The sequence below is a fragment of the Tupaia chinensis genome, unplaced genomic scaffold, assembly GCF_000334495.1.
Source record: "Tupaia chinensis unplaced genomic scaffold, TupChi_1.0 Scaffold143886_1, whole genome shotgun sequence".
NCBI lineage: Eukaryota > Metazoa > Chordata > Mammalia > Scandentia > Tupaiidae > Tupaia > Tupaia belangeri.
The window spans coordinates 696,035-717,754 of NW_006203737.1; the positions used below are offsets into that span (position 1 = coordinate 696,035).

General features: G+C 40.6%; 1 protein-coding gene and 1 long non-coding RNA gene across 2 annotated transcripts in view; one reads left to right on the top strand and one right to left on the bottom strand.

The window, feature by feature from the left end:
• Positions 1 to 21,720, top strand: part of LRCH2 (leucine rich repeats and calponin homology domain containing 2) — a 155,906-nt gene that overhangs the window by 48,285 nt on the left and 85,901 nt on the right. Inside the window, 3 exon segments of the mRNA XM_014582870.1 lie at positions 4,660 to 4,765; positions 5,039 to 5,175; positions 14,848 to 14,981. Of these exon segments, the coding sequence (XP_014438356.1) occupies positions 4,660 to 4,765; positions 5,039 to 5,175; positions 14,848 to 14,981 (377 nt within the window).
• LOC102475371 (uncharacterized) lies at positions 6,726 to 10,618 on the bottom strand. Its single transcript, XR_336989.1, has 3 exons — positions 10,499 to 10,618; positions 8,198 to 8,391; positions 6,726 to 6,799 (listed from the first exon to the last, which is right to left on the bottom strand). It is a non-coding gene; the product is annotated as an uncharacterized LOC102475371 (long non-coding RNA).

Sequence of the window (21,720 nt, forward strand, 5' to 3'; positions counted from 1 at the left end):
CTATAGGGCACGTGCGCTCGCCAGACAGACAGAGAGAGAAATAGAGACAGAAAGCGAGAAATCACCCCCCAGGGGGGATGGTCACGCCACAATCCCTTCTCCATTCTCCCCTCGGGATCTTGGGCACGTACGCACACATGCCCGGCATGTTTTAAGCCACCGGGTCCGGGACGTGAACCGCGGTCGACTACGTGGGAGTCCAGCGACATAGCCATTACGCAAACTGCTGGTTCCCTGTTTTTTCAAGCCCTAAACATAATTACATTTAATCCTTTTATGACTTCATTTTTAGCTATTTCTATCATAAAAATGTTCCCTTTTGTTTAGTTCTCGCTCGCTCTCTCTCTCTCTCTCTTTTTTTTTTTTTTGAGAGATATTTGCTATCGGGTGTGTGCACTCGCTGGACAGATAGAGAAAGAGAGACAAAAAGTGATAAATCACTCCCTCTTTCCCCCCCCCCCCCCAAAATTCTTCTCTAGTCTCCTCTCAGGATTTTGGGCAAACACACAAATACACCTGGCATGAGTTTCAAGTTGGCGTGAGTTTCAAGCTGCCGGGTGTGGGACTCCAATTGTGGTCAACAATGTGGGAGTCCAATGATGCAGCCTCTACACTATCTGCTGGTCCCTGTTAGGTTCTTTTTAAATTTTATACTAAAAAGTAAAGAGAGATTCCACATGTGATCTAACAAATTTATAATAAAAAGGGTTCCGCCATCTTCTCTGACCTGGACACCGAATGTTTTTCAAGATTTTGTAAATATTTTAAGACTATGGGTCTATAATTTTCTTCTTTTTTTCATTTAGATTTTTTCCCTTGTTTTAAATTATATTACATGACATAGTTTCGTTCTGCTTTTTTGAGAGAGATATTTGCTGTAGGGCACATGGGCTCGCCAGAGACACAGAGAGAGACAGAGACAGAAAGTGAGAAATCACCCTCCAGAGGGGATGGCCACACCACAGTCCCTTCTCCATTCTCCTCTCGGGATTTTGGACATGCATGCACATGTACCCAGCATGATTTTTAAGCTGCTGGGTTCAGGACTCAAACCACAGTTGACTACATGGGAGTCCAGTGACATAACCATTACTCCATCTGCTGGCCCCCATGTTTTTTAAATAAATGAACTGTCAAAAATATTTAGAATTTTGGGACCAACAGATGGCGTAATGGTTACATTGCTGGACTCCCACTCAGTTGACTGCGGTTCAAGTCCCATACCCCACAACTTAAAATTGAAGCTGGGTGCTTGTATATGCATGCCCAAAATCCCAAGAGGAGAATGGAGGAGAGGGGATTGCAGTATGGCCATGGCCCCTGGAGGGGAGGTGATTTCTTGTTCTCTGTCTCTCAGCCAAGTGCCTGCATCGTTTCCTCTGTTCTCGGCTCAGTATTTCAGGCACGCATGCACACCTGTCCTGCATGACTTTTCAGGCTGCCAGGTCCAGGACACAAACCAGAGTCAGTTATGTGAGATCCAGCCGCCTTAACCTCCATGCCACCTGCTGATCCTTCCCAAACATTTATTACCCATCTTTTGAATAATAATCTATTCTGAACACAGCAGCTGAGGTAATCCTTTTAAAACATAAATTGAATTATGTCACTACTTCTTTCAAAAGTTTCTGGTTCTTGCCCACATCAGAATAAATGGACAAAGTCCTATCTCTCCTCCTCCTGACTGTCTCCCTTGCCTTTTCCTTCTAGTTACACTGGATTCTTTGCTGTTTTTCTGTACATCAGGTGTGCTTTACCTGCAGGCCTTTACATTTATGGTTTCTTTTGTCTGTAATATCCCTTACATATTGGCATGGCTCGCTCTCTCCGCTCTGACAATAGTGCTCAAATACCTAACCTTCTCTATGAGATGATTAAACTTGCCATGTTCCTGCCCACTGCTACTAACATTGCCGTTTCCTTTACCCTGTGCTATTATTATTTTTTTTCTTTTTCTTTTTCTTGGAGAGGTTTTTTGCTATAGGGCACGTGCACTCGCCAGACAGACAGAGACAGAGAGACAGAAAGCGAAAAATCACCCCCCAGGAGGGATGGCCACGCTGCATTCCCTTCTCCTCCATTCTCCTCTCGGACTCTTGGGCACGCACGCACACGCACCCAGCGTAAGTTTAAGCCACCAGGTCCGGGATGCAAACCGTGGTCGACTATGTGGGAGTCCAGCGACATAACCATTACACTAACTGCTGGTCCCACCCTGTGCTATTATTTTTATACTTTTTTAGACAGAGTCTCACCGTGTCATGATCCACCTCCCTCAACCTCCTGAGTAGCTGGGACTACAGGTGTATACTGCCACACCCAGCTCTTTCAGACAGGGTCTCACTGTGTTGCCGAAGCTGGCCTCCAGCTTGTGATCCCCCTGCTCAGCATCCCAAGTAGCTAGGTTTATAAATACATGTCACCGTGCTCAGCTTTCCAGGGTGGGCTGGGAATCAGCCCAGGCCTCCTATGTGCCTTCACCATGCCAGGCAGCAGTGTCCAGTGCACACTACTGCGACTGATCCTCTTTATTTTATTTTAAGTTTTTGCTATAGAGCTTGTGTGTTTACTGGAGAAAGAGAGGGAAAGTGAGAAATTACTCTCCAGGGTGGATGTCCACGTTACAATCCTTTCACCTCCATTCGCCTTTTGGAATTTGGAGCATGCACACATACGTGCCTGGCATGTTCTTCAAACCACCGAATCCAGGACTTGAACTGTAGAGTCATCTATTTGGGATCCAGTACCTTAACCACTACACCACCTGCTGGCCTTATTTTTTGTTATTATTATTATTTTATAATTATTTTATTTAACTTTGTTTGTTTATTTAAATTTGACCACAGAGGGACAGAGAGAGAGAGAGAGAGAGAGATAGGGAAAGTGAGAAAGCAAGCCACCAGGTCCGGGACTCAAACTGTTCTTGGGCATATGAGAGTCCAGCAACCTTAACCACTATGCCACTTGGCGGCCCTTTTTTTTTTGTTATTTTTAAAGTTTATTTCTGTTTGCTTCCCTCTCTCTTTCTCTCTCTTATGAAAGGAAGAATAAGATTGAAAGAGAAAAAGACAGAAATCAAGTGCCTTTGACAAAGTCTTCATGCTGTAGTCCTCCCCCTAACCTCCCAGCTAGCCAGGATCACAGATGTGCTGGGGCATGCTCAATCTGTTCAGATTGGCCTGGGATCCAAATCTAGCCTTCCATGTGCCTCTAGCATCGCACAGTGGTGCCCTATCACCTGAGCCACTGGGGCTGGGCCCTGTTTTTTCCCTTCTAACATATTACATGATCTATTCCCCTCGTTATAATGTTAACTCCATTGGGGGGTATGAGAACAGGAATTTTCATTTTATTCCTTTCTGATGTGCTCCCAGTCCCTAGACCAACATAGAGCAACACCTAGCAGATAGTTATTATTCAGTAAATGATTCGTTGTTGAATAATGATGAATTAGATATCATTCGAAAGAAGTACATAAGATACATTTTCCTAATCATCTATAGCTTTATTGGATTCTTCCCTACGTGGCTTTAATAGCCTTTTTTTTGTTATTTTTTGGAGAGATTTTCACTATAGGGCACATGCACTCGCCAGACAGACAGAGAGAGACAGAGAGACAGAAAGCGAGAAATCACCCCCCCCAGGGGGGATGCCCACACCGCAATCCCTTCTCCATTCTCCTCTCGGGATCTTGGGCACGCACGCCCGGGGTGAGTTTAAGCCACCGGGTCTGGGACGCGAACCGCGGTCGACTACATGGGAGTCCAACGACATAGCCATTACGCTAACTGCTGGTCCCATTTAATAGCCTTTTTTTTACTCTGATAAAACTGAATCTATGTGTCACATCCCTCCCTCTAAGCTAGTATTTTCAGTGAAAGCTGGAACATAGAGGCAATTGTAGTATAATATGACTTTGATTCACAGTATGTTGGAATAACTGCTCTCTGAGATCACTGCAGATTTCTCTTTTTGTTAATGTGGTATAAGAAAGAGGTGAGGGAGAGGAGGGCACGGTTAACTTAAACCGTTCTTTATTTTCTTATTGTGGAAACTTGGTATTGATTGCATTTAAATTAGGACTTGTATTTTGGTTTAACCCAGAGAACTTTCCGATTCAGAGCTTTTAGAGTGCCTTTTGAGTTGTGATGTGAGCCACAAATGTTTGATCTTGTAATCCTTCACATTTTATAGCCCTTTGGCGAAAGTGATTTAGTTCAATTGGTTCTGTCTTTGGTTTTCACATCTGTAAATCGTTCACTTTTTTAGCTTCTGCCCAACCAAGCATCCCAAAACAACCAATATAATTGACAGATTATCATAATGATTGGTAGTCTTTTACTTAATCTCTTCATGGAGAATACTTGGATAATTTTAATTTTTGGTTTTAGTTGGTGAGAATTGATCTTTAGTTGAGATTTTCAAGAGATTGACTTAGGTAGTTACTAAATTATAACCTCAAATTTTACACAGAAAATTTTCTGTCAACTGTGCTAAGTTGACTTTGTGTAATACAAATAGAAATCTGTCAGATAATTTGTCTTTGGAGAAATGACAGGAGAGATAACTTCTGCTAGCTATTAACCATGTGCATGAATTTAAGAAGTAGACTATGACTGTATTTTTCAGTTAGTTATAATTTCATTTCGTTTTTCTTAGGATATTAGCTGCAATGAGATTCAGGTCCTTCCCCAACAAATGGGAAAATTACATTCACTTCGAGAGCTAAATATAAGAAGAAATAATCTTCATGTTTTGCCAGATGGTAAGATGAAGATGTTCTCTATTGTTATTAATACAAATAAGACAGATACTATGTAAAATATAATTTACTTATTTTTTATTTTTGAACTGCAATGAGATTCAGGTCCTTCCCCAACAAATGGGAAAATTACATTCACTTCGAGAGCTAAATATAAGAAGAAATAATCTTCATGTTTTGCCAGATGGTAAGATGAAGATGTTCTCTATTGTTATTCATACAAATAAGACAGATACTATGTAAAATTTAATTTACTTATTTTTTATTTTTGAACAGAATTAGGAGATCTTCCCTTAGTCAAGTTGGATTTCTCCTGTAACAAAGTGACAGAAATTCCAGTTTGTTACAGGAAGTTGCATCATTTACAAGTAATTATTCTGGATAACAATCCATTGCAAGTACCGCCAGCACAGGTTTGTAATAAATATATGGTTCTTGTTCATTAATTTATCTGTTTATTATTGGGAAATGAAAAAGCACCAAAATTAGGATTCAGTTTGTTGTTTGGATATTGTTGTCTAAAGGACTTTTTTTAAGAAGTGATTTTTTTCACTTTGGTAGGTATTTTAGTTTAGACTCTGGAATAGTATAAGAAAGAAAAAATAGAGACAGATTCTGAAGCCTCTACATCTATCTTCCTACTCAGGTATGTATGTAACTTGAGATTTGTTGTGGGGTTGATTAGAATGAAAATTTTTTTAAGGATAAATTTTATTTAACTATTTATTATTATTATTATTATATTTGACCAGAGGGAGATAAAGAAAGAGAGGGAAAGTGAGAAAGTGAGCTGCCAGGTCTGGTACTTGAACCATGTAGGAGTCCAGCCATGTAGGAGTCCAGCACCCTTAACCACCAAGCCACCTTCCAGCCCCATAGAATGAAATCTTAACACAGACAGAAATGTAATATAGAGAACAAAATACAAATGGTAAGTTTTTTTTTTTTCTTAAGAGAGAATTTTGCTATATAGGCGCATGTACTCACCAGAGAGTCAGAGAGAGATAGAAAGCAAGAAATCACACCCCTCCCCCCCAGGGAAGATGGCCATGCTGTAGTCCTTTCTCCATTCTCCTCTTGAGCCTGCACGCACATGCACCTGGTGTGAATTTTGTTTCTGAGTCTGGGACTTAAACCATAGTTGATAATGTGGGAATCCAGCAATGTAACCATTACACCATCTTCTGGTCTGCAAATGGAAAGTATTAATTTGGACTCTTTTTTTTTTTCTAAAGAGAGATTTTTGCTATAGGTTACGTGTGCTCACTGGTGAGACAGAGAAACAGAAAATAAGAAATTACTCCCTGGGGAGATGGCCATGCTGCAATCCCTTCTCCTTCATTCTCTTCTTGGGACTTTGGGCATGCACACACACTTACCCATCATGCATATTTTTTTTTTTTTGAGAGATTTTCACTGTAGGGTGCGTGCGCTCGCCAGACAGACAGAGAGAGACATAGAGACAGAAAGTGAGAAATCACCCCCCAGGGGGGATGGTCACGCCGCAATCCCTTCTCCTCCATTCTCCTCTTGGGATCCTGGGCACGCACGCACACGCGCCCGGCGTGAGTTTTAAGCCACTGGGTCCGGGACACGAACCGCGGTCGACTACGTGGGAGTCCAGCGACATAGCCATTACGCTAACTGCTGGTTCTTCCCATCATGGATTTCAAGCCACCAGGTCTGGGACTCAAACTGCAGTTGACTATGTGGGAGTCCAGCGATGTAACCATTATGCCATCTGCTAGTCCCTGACTTGTAATTTAATGAGGATTAAATACATTGTGAAATCCAGAAAAATAATAGTAAAAGAATACACTAAGATGTAAACCCATAAGGACAGAGAATATGAAAGAGAACAGGAGGGAGGAGATGTCAACAAAGGGACGAATGGAAAGAATAGTGGTCACTAGTACCCTTGCTTACACTGCATGAGCGTAGATGGCTGAGCAGTACATGGCAGTGAACTGGCAGCCTTCCAAGATGTGTGTCCTGGTACAGGGTCTGCATACATCAGAAGAAGGGTTCCTCTTTTACCTTTTAAAGACACATTCCATTTATTACAAAAGGAATACCTTTTCTAATTCAAATAAAGACTGTCTGGAGTCTTGGGAGCGGCTGGGAAAAATGAGGAAAGCTAAAACTCATGTCTACTTTGGTAGAAGCCAATGAGAAACAAGTTGATTTACAGTGTCAGACCTGGCAATGGCTCAGGTATTGAAGGAAACACATAGCTCCCACTGTTACAGGTGGGATGAAGGACCAAAATCTCGACTTTGGAATAGCTAAGGCCGTGTTGTCCAGTAGGGCATTCTGGATGATGGAAGTGTTCTAGAATGTGCGCTATCCAATACTGTAGCCACTTGCCACATTTGGCTATTGAATGCTTAGAATATGACTACTGTGAATGGGGAAGCAATTATTTAATCGATTTCATTTCTATTTATGTAAATGTAAATAACTACATGTGATTGGTGTAGTTAGATCTTGGACACTCCAGGTCTAAGATTTACACCCTCAGATTCTTGCCCTTAGCCCCGCAGCCACATGACTAGCCCTCACTTTCCTCAGCAGAAACATGGAATTGACTCTTTAGAGAAACACTGTCCGTTAGTACTTTGTATGGTAGCATAAATGTTCTTTACCTATATTGTTCAATATTGTTTAATAGTTGTTGAGTATTTGAAAGTATGTACTATGAGAGAGTGACTTTTTAGTTGTATTTAGATTTAATTAATGTAAATAGCCACATATCACTAGTGGCTACCATAGTGGACAATATAGCTGTAGAGAGACTAGATCAGAGTTAGAGGCTTTGCGTAGAGCTGTAGACAGAAGTGAGACTCCAGGGGAACCAGCAGTTAGCATAATGGCTATGTTGCTGGACGCCCACGTAGTCGACCGCGGTTCGTGTCCCGGACCCGGTGGCTTAAAACTCACGCCGGGCGCGTGTGCGTGCGTGCCCAAGATCCCGAGAGGAGAAGAGAGGGGATTGCGGCGTGACCATCCCCCCTGGGGGGTGATTTCTCGCCTTCTGTCTCTATGTCTCTGTCTGTCTGTCTGGCGAGCGCACGTGCCCTACAGTGAAAGGGCCCTACAGTGAAAATCTCTCCAAAAAAAAAAAAAACAAAAACAAAACAAAAAAAAAGTTGACCGAAGGCTCATTCTTGTTTAAAAAAAATAAAAAGAAGTGAGACTCCACACTGAAAATGGAATGCTTACGTACTCTAAATGTTGGGAGCCTCTAGTAGACTTCTGCTTGGCTCCCGGAGGGCTTCAGCCTGTCTTATCTATGTCGGACAGGATTGATGAATTTCTTCTTTGGTAAACTGATTGAACCAGGAGAAACACCTATCTATATACTGATTTGGGGGGGGGAAATCCCCTGGTGAAATGGCCAGTTCTTGTCTGATCACCAGACAGATAGAAACTCACCATCAGTAAACTTCCCTCATGTACACAGAACTTCCAGTTTTTTTAGTTTTGTTTTGTTTTTCTTTTAGATTGGGTCTTGGTGTATTATTCATGCTGGCCTCAAACTTACAGTCTTCCTGCCTCAGCCTCCTGAGAAGTTAGGACTACAGTCATGTGCTATTGCACTCGGCTTCCAGTTGACTTTTTGTCTTTCTCTTGAAAATAAACAGATATCCAAGGATCAGTAGACATTACAGGAATAATCTCTACCATGAAAAAGAGACCAAAACTCTGAAAGGCTTCTATTGAAACAAAATGGATTATGCTTTTTTTTTTTTTTTAGAACGATTTTTTTCCTGTAGGGCTCTAGCGCTCGCCAGAGAGACAGAAAGTAACAAATCACCTCCCAGGGGAGATGGCCATGCTGCAGTCCCTTCTCCTCCATTCTCTCGAGATTTTGGAACACACAGACCTGTGCCTGGCATGATTTTCAAGCCACTGGGCCCAGCCAGCCATATGGGAGTCCAGCACCTTAACCACTACGCCACCTGCTGGCCTTGAACATGCTAATATTTTTGCATGTAGATACACAGAAATATATGTAAGCCATATACCTGATCATACCTGATAAACAGTTAATATCTACAATATATAATGATGTCAATGGCTAAAAACCAAACTGGGGAGCAGCAGTTAGTGTAATGGCTATGTTGCTGAACTCTCATGTAGTCGACCGTGGTTCGAGTCCCGGACCCGGTGGCTTAAACTCACATTGGGCGCGTGTGCGTGTGTGCCCAAGATCCCAACAGGAGAATGGAGGAGAAGGGATTGCGGTGTGGCTATCCCCCCTGGGAGGTGATTTCTCGCTTTCTATCTCTCTGTTTCTCTCTGTCTCTCTGGCGAGTGCACGTGCCCTATAGCAAAACAAACAAACAAACAAACAAAAACCAAAAAAGAAAAAAATAAATAAAACAAAACCTCTCCAAAAAAGAAAAGAAATAAAATTTAAAAATTTAAAATAAAAAAAATAATAAAAACCAAACTTGACCAAGGACCTGAATAGACATTTTTTTAAAAGAAGGCATACAGGGACCAGAAGGTGGCATACTAGTTGAGGAACTGGACTCTCACATGGCCAACCATAGTTCGAGTCCTGGACCTGGCAGCTTGCTTTCTTGCTTTTCCTCTCTCTGTTGTCAAATGAAAACAAAAAATAACAACAATAATAAATGAAATTAAACAAATAATTCTTTAAAAAAATAATTCAGCATACAAATGGCCAACAATTATATGAAAAGGTGCTCAATATCACTAATCATCAGAAAAATGCAATTCAAAAGCACAATGAGGTAGCATCACACATATCTTAGGATGGCTGCTATTATTTGGATAATGGTTTGTCCCCCAGAGGTTCATGTTTTGGAATGTGGTCCCCAGTAATGGTTTTGGGAGGTTGTGAAACTTTTAAGAGGTGGGGCCTAGAGGGCAGTGATTAGAGCATGGAGCATTGCCCTCATGAATGGGTTAATAATGTCCCTTGAGACCAAATAAGTTTTCACTCTCATGAGAAGCAGTTAGTTCCCACGAGAGCAAGAGAAGATTATTATAAAAGAAAGATGGCTACCCTCAGATCTCTCTTTCTGAACGCCCCTGCCATCCTCTCTGCTCTTGTCAACCTATTGTCATGTAGTCAGCCAATTCCATGCCTTTGGATTTTGCAGACATCCGAATCATGAGCCAGATAAACCTTTATTCTTTCTTTATTGAGAGTTTTTATTTTTTGCCTCGGTGTGTGTGCGCTTGCAAGAGAGAGGGAGAGAGAGAGAGAGAGAGAGCGAGAGAGAAACACAGAGAGAAGGAAAGTGAGAAATCATCCCCCCCAGGGGGAATGGCCCTGCCACAATCCTTTGTCTTCCATTCTCCTCTCTGGGTTTGCACACACATGCACATATGCCTGGAAGGCTTTCAAACCCCTAGGTTTGCCACTCAAACTGTGGAGTGGGTCATGGTAGATCCAGCGCCTTCACTACCATGCCACCTGCTGGCCCTTATTTAAAATTTTATTTCTGATTAAAATTTGCTATAAATATTGCGAGTGCAAGAGCAAGTATAATGGCTGTTAGAAAAGGGGACCCTCATGCATTCTTCATGGGCAGGTAAAATGGTATAGCCATTATGAAAATGTTTGGTGCTTCCTCAAAAAATTAAAATAGAACCATATTTAAAATAAATCTTATAATCACATTTACAGGAGTATATCCACAAGAAATAGAAAAACAAAAATGTTTTCTCTATGCTATTACTCAGTACAGGATACTTTACCTCTGGTCACCTCTGGTAGGGATTTCTCCCCATCACTAAGCAGTTGTCCAGCAGATACTGACTGAGTGTTCTAGAATTCACTTCAGTTATGACATGCTCTACGTAGGCATAGTATCAGATCCCACAAGTTAAGGGCTCAGTTCCATAAAATTGTCCACCTGTACTTTGTTATAAATCCAGGTTCCCACAGTCCCCTCCTGGAATTTAATTAATTTGCTAGAGTGGCTCACAGAACTTAGAAATACACTTTATTTACTATTGCTGATTTATTAGAAAGGGTATTTCAGGACCAGCTGGTGGTGTAATGGTTATGTTTCTGAACTCCCATGTAGTCAACCGCAGTTAGAGTCTAGACCCGGCGGCTTAAAACTCACGTCGGGCACATGTGAGGACGTGCCTAGAAGTCTGAGAGGAGGATGGAAAAGGAACATTTGCAGTGCTGCCATCCCTCCAGGGGGGGTGATTTCTTGCTTTCTGGCTCTCTCTTCTCTCCGATGCGTACAAGCGACCTATTGCAAAAATCTGTCTCTCAAAAATAAAAAAAAACTACATGGAAAGACAAATATAAGTGTATGATTTCACTTCTGTGTGGAAACAAAAATAGTTAAATTCATCGTGACAGAGAGTAGAATGTTAGTTAGTTACCAGGGGTTGAAGGGAAAGGGGAGATATTTGGCACATGGTGCCATCCTTTGGATATAAGATGGATAAGTACTTGGAGACCTAATGTGTAACGCGGTGATTATAGTCAATAATACTGTGTTGTATACTTGACATTTGTTAAGAAAATCGAGGTCAAATGTTCTCACTACACACAAGAACAAGTGTGTGAGATTGTGGGTATTTTCATTATCTTGATTGTGGTATTCGTTTCACAATGTGTGCGTTTATCAAAGCATCACATTGTATACCCTAAATATATACAATTTTTATTACTCATACTTCAATAAAGTCATGGGAAAAAGTTAAGGAGAGAAAATTGGAGCATATTTATAGGCATGGTAATCAGAAAGACTTCGCAGCAGCAGCTAGCAGATGTTCAAAGAAGGCCTTCTGAGACTGAGGGAGTATTTTCAGCTTTCTACACTCAACCTGTCTGTCAGATATGAGGTAGAAAAAGGTTTCAAATATGTGAGGTTTCAGGAATTTTAACCCCCATGCACACATTCTTAGGAAACTAGCAGAGTGTACTTTAGTAAAATAAGGGAAGCAACTGAAAAAGAAATAAATAAATAAAAGGAATTCTTCACATCCAAGATTGATAGGTATGCATAGCCCTAGAGAGCAACCAGTCAGTTTGGAGTAAGAGAGTTATTTCCCAAAATAAAATAGTTTTAAAAATAAGAAGAAAATGAAAAATGACTTGATGTGCTTTTCCACTTGGAGAGGTGTATTACAGTTCTGTCAGAGTCATAAATAAGTTTATAGGCATATAAAAATTATGCAAAGGGGGACCAGCAGGTGGCATGGTAGTTAAGGCACTGGACACTCTCACATGGCTGATCATAGTTCAAGTCTCAGACCTGGTGGCTTAATAAAATAGTTTTAAAAATAAGAAGAAAATGAGAGATGACTTGATGTGCTTTTCCACTTGGAGAGGTGTATTGCAGTTCTGTCAGAGTCATAAATAAGTTTATAGGCATAGAAAAATTATGCAAAGGGGGACCAGCAGGTGGCATGGTAGTTAAGGCACTGGACACTCTCACATGGCTGATCATAGTTCAAGTCTCAGACCTGGTGGCTTGCTTTCTCACCTCCCTCCCCCGGTCAAATTAAAATAAGTGAACAAATAAATAAAATTTTAAAAAATTTAAATGCAAAGGAAAAAATCAGGACCAATAATCACTTTATGAAAAATTATTATAGGTGAAAGGAAATACCATCCAACTCTACATATGGTTCATCTGTGGGTATTTTTCTTGGTCATACTAATATAAATACTGAATTTTGACTTAGTGAGTAATTGTGATATAGCTATAATAATAGCAAAGATTTAGGGACCAGCAGTTAGTGCAGTGGCTATGTCGCTGGACTCCCATGTAGTTGACTGCGGTTCGAGTCCCGGACCGGGTGTCTTAAATTCACGCCAGGCACATGTTCGTGCATGCCCAAGATCCCGAGAGGAGAACGGACGAGAAGGGATTGCAGTGTGTCCATCCTCCTATGGGGGATGATTTCTCACTTTCCCTCTCTCTGCTTCTCTCTGGCGAGCACACACACATTCTGACAAAACCTTAAAAAAAAAAAAAGTGGGGATTAAATCTAGGAGTTTGAAAAAAGTAGAATGGAAGATTATTTTTATCAGCTTTGTAATTCTGTTTGATTTTTAAAACTATGTATATGAACTACTATGTTAAAAGTAAAAGTTAAAATTTACAAAAGTAAATAATTCACCAGTATTTAATTTGATATTGAAAGATAAACATTTGTTTAGTTTGCCTAGGTAATAGGATACTATTTAATTTATTTTCCTCCTAAAAAAAAATTTTAATGATCAGGTCAGACCTAGTGTCTATTAGAATTATTTAAGAAACATTCATCCTTTCCTTTTTTTTTTTTTCTTTTGGAAAGGGTTTTGCTATAGGGCTTGTACGCTCGCCAGAAAGACAGAGAGACAGAGAGACAGAAAGTGAGAAATCACTCCCCGGGGGGATGGTCACACCGCAATCCCTTCTCCTCCATTCTCCGCTCGGGATCTTGGGCACACATGCACACATGCCAGGTGTGAGTTTTAAGCTACCGGGTCCAGGACTTGAACCACGGTTGACTATGTATTCAACATAGCCATTACACCAACTGCTGTTCCCAACATCCATCCTTTTCACCTGGAATAATTATTGCCTTTTAATGTACTCGTCTTGTGATTTTTGTTATTGGTGGTGATTAGTTTTTGCGTGTGAAGTAAGGTTATGTGAACCCATAAAACAAAACATTTTTTATTAGAATTTCTGGGAAATATTTATTTGCTATCATGAGTAATGACTTTTATTAACTTTTGTAAAGTTGACTTACAGTTTTCTTAACCTTTCATTTTCTATCTTTTTTATAGAGAATATTGTCTTTTGAATAGTATTTTACTCCCATGTTATTCTTTTTTCCCATCGCTAATGAAAATAATTTCTCAGGATATTATCCTAGTCAGACTGACCAATGTTTTCTTTTCTTACTTCTTTTTTTTTTCTTTTTTTAAAGTATTATTTATTTATTTAATTCCATTTGTTATTGTTAGTTTTTGTTATTTGACCTCCAGCGAGAGAGAGAGAGAGAGAAAGGGAAAGCGAGAAAGCAAGCCACCAGGTCCGGGACTTGAACCATGGTCGGCCATGTGGGAATCCAGTGCCTTTATCCACCACACTGCCTGCTGGCCCCCCTTCTTTTTTCTTATTAAGAGTGGAAAAGCACCAGAGGGAGAGAGAGAGAGATTAGGTGTTTTTGACAGGTTCTTGCCACATTGTAATCCTTCCTGCCCAGCCTCTTGGTAGCTAGGACCTCAGGCACACACTACTATACCCAACCAGGAAGTAAACCCACACCTCCCACGTGACCTTAAGCATTGCACAGCCATGTCCTCCCACTTGTGCCTCCAGCGCTAGGCCAATTTCTGTTTTTAGTTTATTTCTTTCGTGAAAGCAAGAATGAGAAAAAGAGAGAGAGAGAGATATGAATACCTTTAACAGTGTCTTACACCATGACTTCCCTTCCCCTCAAGCTTTCCTAGTCAGTCAAGATCATGGGCATATGCACCTGGCATGTAAAAGTTGCCTGGGGAACTGAACCCATGATCTTCCGTATGGATCCAGCATTGCTTGAATAATGTTATATATACCACTGAGCCAGGCCCTAATATTTTCTTTCATTATTTTATTCTAACCAACCCCACTATGGTACCTTTTAACAGATTCATGTTTCCCACATTTACATTCTTTTATATTATCCTCTTCCCAGTTTTTATACCAAATATCTTAGTGATTCTGATGTGATTACTTGGAAGAATTACATAGATTATTCTGTTCTCATTACTCTAATGAATATATTTCTTTTCATTTTCTCTAAAAAAGGCAACTTTCATGTGTTGTACATTTTATGTTGTGTAGTGGTGTTTGTACATTCTGCTTTAATATGAAAGTTTGAGTGAAATATAGAAAAAATAACTTACTTTTTTCAATAAGAACAGTATTGGTATCAGTGCTATCAGATTGCTCCATGTAGTGGCAGAAGTACAAATTCTTTATGGAAAGTATCAGTCAGTCTCTACATAATTTGAAATTATTAAAATGTATAAATAAAGTAATAGATGCCATTTATATTTGTAACTATATAATTAAATCTGCTTCTTTATTTATTGACAGATATGTTTAAAGGGTAAAGTGCACATATTTAAGTATTTAAATATTCAAGCATGTTGCAGAATGGATAAGAAACCAGATTCCCTGGATCTTCCATCATTGAGTAAAAGAATGCCCTCCCAGCCTCTCACAGACAGGTAATGTAGTATTCTTACAGTCTAATTTGATGATTGTCATCCTGTCTTTTTTAATAAAAGATATGTATTGATCTCAAGTGTACTCAATATATTTGGGCCGATAGGCTTAGCATTAAAACCAATAATTGGCTGGAGTTAAAGATCAGCATTATAGGGACCAGCAGTTGGCATAATGACTATGTCACTGGACTTCCATGTAGTCAACCGCGGTTTGAATCCCGGACCTGGTGGCTTAAACTCAGGCCAGGCACATGTGCGTGCGTGCCCAAGATCCCGAGAGGAGAATGGAGGAGAGAAGGGCTTGTGGCGTGGCCACCCCCCTTGGAGGGTGATTTCTCACTTTCTATCTCTCCATCTCTCTCTGTCTTTCTGGTGAGTGCACGCGCTCTATAGCAGAAATCTCTCCAAATACATATATATATATATATATATATATAATTTCTGGGATACTAGAATAAATTTGAAATTTTCCCAAATAATTATTATTAAGTTTTAGTAGTAAAATAAAAATGTTATAGAAATGTGCAGAAACACTAATTACTCAGTCCCAACAACCATTAATTTACTTTTTATTGTATATTTGTAATAATAAGTAGAAGTTGAGTTTGAATTGAGGTTGATGGGGAGCAAGATAAACACAGGGGTTCCTTTTTTCCTTCATCATGGGCCAGAGATGATGTTAATATTTTTTATGACCTCAGTGTTCTCTGATTTATGAGATTTCGAGATGGCAGACTCAGTATTCTTTTTTTTTAGGAATTATTTATTTTACTTACTTATTGTTATTATTTTTAAATTTGCCACAGGACACGTGTCCTCACCAGAGTGAGAGAAAGTGAGAAAGTAAACCACCAGGTCTAGGACTTGAACCATGGTCAGCCATGTGGGAGTCCAGCGCCCTAACCACCACGCCACCTACTGGCCCCTGATCTTCTGTTTTTAATTCATTCTTTCAAGATGTAGATCGGTCTGAAAGATTTTATAAAAATATAATTTCACACAGTAGAGTGAAAAATAACTTGAATGGGACATTCCTGCCTAAATATATTTTAATGGTTTGTCATTGCAAAGACAATAAAATTTAGATTGTTTGAAATGACAGTATAGTAAATAGTGTTGTCAACAGTGTATGTTCTTGAATTCCCAAAAAGGACTTTTTCTTCAGTATTTATGTTGCCTAGTTAGAATTGAATATCTAAACAGTAGATTTGGTTCCTGAAGATTTTTTTTTTAATATTTTGACTGATGGGAGACCAATTAATTATACAGAAATTATGATGAAGACATACTCTATTAATCTGCTCTGTATGTATTTTCTACTGAATTTACTTAAAAAGACATTCATTGCTTTAGTCATTTATTTTACAACTCTGAGTTGGCTGCTTCCTGTGTTTTGTTGAATGCTTTACATCTCAGTCCTGGCCTTGTTGGAGCTGGGGTCAGTGAATTAACAAAGTAAGGAACTATGCAAGGGGTCTCTGAAAAGTTCATGGAAAATGCATGTTATGAGAAAACTATGCATGGATTCTGAAATTTTTTTGCAACAACATAACTTGGGCTTTAATTCCTTTTTTTTCCCCCACAAACTGTTTGAAGCCCACACACACAAACATGCACATGCACATACACACGTAAACTTTCACATAGTGATGGGTGCTCTGAAGGATAGGAATGTCTTTCAAGAGTGTGGTCAGGTCAGGGAATGTCTCTTTGGGAAAGTAAAGTTTTAAGTCAAGACTCAAATGAAGCTGTGTGAAGAACATCACAGGCAGAAAGAGGACATGGGCAAAGTTCCTATGTCAGGAAGGAACTTGGTGTGTTCAGAAAACTGGAAGGATAGGGGGACCGGTAGTTAGCATAATGGCTATGTTGCTAGACTCCCATGTAGTCGACCACGGTTCGAGTCCTGGACCCAGTGACTTAAACTCACGCCGGGCCCATGTGCGTGCGTGCCCAAGATCCCAAGAGGGGAATGGAGGAGAAGGGACTGCAGCATGTTCATACCCCCTGGGAGGTGATTTCTCGCTTTCTGTCTGTCTGTCTGTCTGGCGAGCGCATGTGCCCTGTAGCAAACAAACAAACAAACAAACAAAAAACTCTCCAAAAACAAAAAGAAAACTGAAAGGATAGATTGGTCCCATAGTGCAGTACTTACGGGATCCAGATCCCACATGGCCTACCGCTATGCACCACTAGGGCATGCTTTCTCTCTCTGGCAAGTGCATGTGCCCTCTTGCAGTTAAAAACACAGCAACTCAAAGGAGGTCAGTAAGATTGGAACAGAGTAGCTGAAAGGTAGATTAACACAAGGTAATTTTTGAGAGGTAGTCAAGACTCAGGCCATGTTAGGGCTTTGTAGGCTTTGGTAAAAAGTTTGAATTTGACTTAAAAGTATAGTGGGAAGGGATCAGCAGTTAGTGTAATGGCTATGTCACTGGACTCCCATGTAGTCAACCACGGTTCGAGTCCCAGACCCAGTGGCTTAAAAATCACGCCGGGTGCATGTGCGTGTGTGCCCAAGATCCTGAGAGGAGAAAGGAGGAGAACGGATTGCGTCATAGCCATCCCCCCTGGGGGGGGTTGATTTCTTGCTTTCTGTCTCTCTGTCTCTCTCTGTCTTGCACACGTGCCCTGTAGCAAAAACCTCTCCAATAAAAGAAAAAAAAAGTACCATGGGAAGTCATTGGATAGCTTTAAGCAGAGGAATAACATGATCTGACTTTTTCTTTTTAAGTTCATTTATTTCCTTCATGAGTGAGAGAGAGACAGAGATAGCAGCCTTAACAGGGTCTTGATGCTGTGATCACCCCCAGCCTTAATCAGCCCTGGATCATGGTTATGTGCTTGGTCTACTTGGGATGGTCTCTGGGTGTGAACCTGGAACCTTCCCACGTGAGTCAGCCTTGTAGAGCATTGCATTTTGACTCTGTGCCACTGTCCAGCTCCTGATTTATGTTTTTTTTTTTTTGAGAGGTTTTTCACTATAGGGCGTGTGCGTGCACTCGCCAGACAGAGAGAGACAGAGAGACAGAAAGCGAGAAATCACCCCCCCAGAGGGGATGGCCACACCGCAATCCCTTCTCCTCCATTCTCCTCTCGGGATCTTGGGCACGCACACACATGCACCTGGCGTGGGTTTTAAGCCACCGGGTCCGGGACGTGAACCACGATCAACTATGTGGGAGTCCAGCGACATAGCCATTGTGCTAACTGCTGGTTTCCTGCCCCTGATTTATGTTTAAAAAAACTATTTTGGCTCTTAAGAGAGGAGATTGGAAGTAAGTAAAATAAGCACAGGGACCAGTTAGGTTGTTGCACTATTGCCAAGCTATCAAGGGATCTGAATAGAGTGATGGTAATAGAGATGAAACAAAGTGAATAGAATGAAGATGGATTTTGGAGATGGGCTCCAGCAGTATTGGGCCATAATGCAAGCCACATATGTAATTTTTAATTTTCTAATAACTCATTATTTTTCAAAAAGTAAAAAGAAATGGGAAATTAATAATGGGAGAGGGTGAGAGGATGAGAATCAAGAAGAAAAAGAGACAAACAAAACATTTAAGGGACACAAAAATGAAAAGTTATTTGTTGATAATGTGTTTGATAGTATCTTTGGACTAGTATACAGTGTATTAATTAATAGCTGGAGAAAGTCCTTTACATGTCGTAATGATATACAGTGATTTAATGTAAAAAAAAAAAAAAGCAATATGGGGCCAGCGAAGTTACGAATTTTGGTCAGAGGGAACACTACTAGTTAGTAGTGTTAGACATTTAAAATTTAGCGCCAATTCTGCCTAATTCTTTCTCTGAAATTAAAAGAGGAGTGCTTCAGAGGCAGGGCTGTTATTTCAATTAGAAATTTCTGCTTTCTTTTCAGATTCTGAGTCAGTCTGGAATAATATAAAAAAACATAGAAGATGGAAGGACCTCTCAAGGTTATATTCAACTAAAATGCACTATCACAGGTCAAGCGTAACCAGGCTTCTCCAAACCATACCAGGACACTAATCTCCATAGTACTGTATTTTTTTTTAAGTTTATTTATTTCTTCCATAAATAGAAAAGACAGAGAGAAAGAGACATAACTTTCAACAGAGTCTTCATGCCTTCAATCCGTCTCAGCCTTCAGTCAGCCATGGATCATGGACAGCCGTGTGCCAGTGTGTTCAGGGAAGACTGCGTACTTAAACAAGGAACCTTCCCAAATGGGATTGCCTCACAGAGCACTATATTTTACTGATACATTGTCTGCACTCCTCACACACATATGCACACATAGTGTTTTATTGCAAATACCTAGCCCTGTTTAGGAAAAGCCACTTATTTTAAAGAGTAAAATACATTAACAATGCAACTTTGGTTTACTTGTCAATTGTTTCAACAACTATACTGCAAATGCATCAAAACACCTGTAGAAAAATTATGGCTATTGGGACTAGCAGTTGGTGTAATGGCTATGTCGCTGGATTCCCATGTAGTTGACCATCGTTATTTTTAACTTGATCAGAGAGAGAGAGGGAAAGTGAGAAAGCGAGTCACCAGGTCTGTGACTTGAACCATGGTTGGCCATGTGGGAGTCTAGTGCACTTTATCACCACGCCACCTGCTGGCCCTGAAAATTCTATTTTAAATTTGTTTTTATTTATTCATGGTGATCTAGTATGTACGTGTGCATGAGAGAGTGAGAGAGAGAAATAAGAACCCTCTGCAGGATCTGGTCACACCATGATCCACCTTCTCCAGTTCTCCAGCCAATTGGATCCTGGGCACTTGGACATGTTTCGAATGTTTCAGACCCACCAGATGTGAGATTCAAGCTATGATTGCAATGTGGGATCCAGCTTCCCTTGAGTAGTGCATTACCACACCACGACCCAACCCCTACTTAGAAAATATGTGCTGTTTACTTTTAGATACAAGCTCTTGGCTACATTGTTCTTACTATAGAGAATGCCCTGGTTTGTTTGGATCTGTTTTGTAAACTGCATTAATGGGGCTGGCAGGTGGCATGATGGTTAAGGCACTGGACTCCCACTTGTCTGACTGTAGTTGGAGTCCTGGATCTGACTGCACGCTTTCTTACTTCCTCTCTCTTTCTCTGGTCAAATTAAAAAATAATGATAAATAAAAATTAAATAATTCTTTTTTTAAAAAAGCAACTCCATGTTTTTTCATAGACAGGCATTGAAGTAGTGATGTATATTAGCTTTCAGAATCATACATAATATGTCTTTGAAGCCTTTTTTTTTACTCTCGTAACTGTGAGTCCTTCTGTCTTAATGTCTCTGGTCCTCATTATGCCTATATGTATAAAGGAGACTAATCACATGGCTGTTGTCAGGATTAAATGAAATAGTAAATGTAGAACCCTTAACATAAGCCCCTGTCCCAGCACCTTGAAAATCACTCTGGGTACACGTGCATGTGTGCCCAAAGTCCCAGGAGGACAATAGAGAAGGGATTGTGGCATGGCCATTCCCCCCCACCCCCCGAAGGGGGTGATTTTTCACTTTCTCTCTTTCTGTCTCTCTCTCTGGCTAGTGCACATGCACTATGACAAAAACCTAAAAAGAGAGAGAGAGAGAGAAAACACCACTGATGTGGTAGAGTATTCACCAAGAAAGTATAAGTTATTGTCTTTAAAACACTTAACATAGTTTCTTGCACATAATTGTACCGTGTAGTAAAGTTGCAAATTTAAATGTATGATACTCTGCTACCTGTGTGGCATTCTTTCTAATTCGGAAACTTGCAAGGACAGCTCTAGCTTCACACCCAAATAATTGTATTCTCAGTGCTTTACAGGCTTTTTTCCCTTGTAGTTATCATTTTTTTTTTTTTTGAGAGAGAGATGTTTTGCTATAAAGCACATGCGCTCGCCAGAGAGACAGAAAGAAAATGAGAAATCACCCTCGGGGAGATGGCCATGCCACAGTCCTTTCTCCATTTTCCTCTCCAGATCTTGGGCATGCATGCACATGTGCCCGGTGTGAGTTTTAAGCCACTGGGTCGGACTAGAACCAGACTTGACTACTTGAGTCCAGCGATATAACCATTACACAATCTGCTGGTCTCTTCCTCTTAACTATTACATGGATGTGTTAAATTAAACAATTTTGGCTTAAAACAGCCGTTGTACTCTCACACTTGGATTTTTATGAGTAAGCTGAGATTCTTTTTATGAATAAGCCATGTTAGGCTGTTTTTCTGAGCTGGTTGCTAGGTTACAGCCAATCACAGCAACTAGGCTTCAGTCAATCACAGGCATCCCACCTTTTAATTCATGTTAATACAGACTAACTTCAAAATGTAACCAATGAATTCTCTACCTCACTCCCTCATTACGTTTTGTTTATGGCACTTTCCTTTTATTACACACCTCACTTTCCTGTTGTGTGGACTTAAAAGGCCGAGTTGACTATGGGGCTGGCTGGAGTTGTCCAGAAGTCTGAGGACAACTTCTCATTTTAAATCGTATTAAGATTTGCTCTAGGGACCAGCAGTTAGCGTAATGGCTATGTCACTGGACTCCCACGTAGTCGACTGCGATTCGTGTCCCAGACCCGGTGGCTTAAATCTCACGCCGGGCGCGTGTGCATGCATGTCCAAGATCCCAAGAGGAGAATGGAGGAGAAGGGATTGCGGTGTGACCATCCCCCCTGGGGGGTGATTTCTCACTTTCTGTCTCTCTGTCTCTCTCTGTCTGTCTGGCAAGCGCACGCTCCCTATAGCA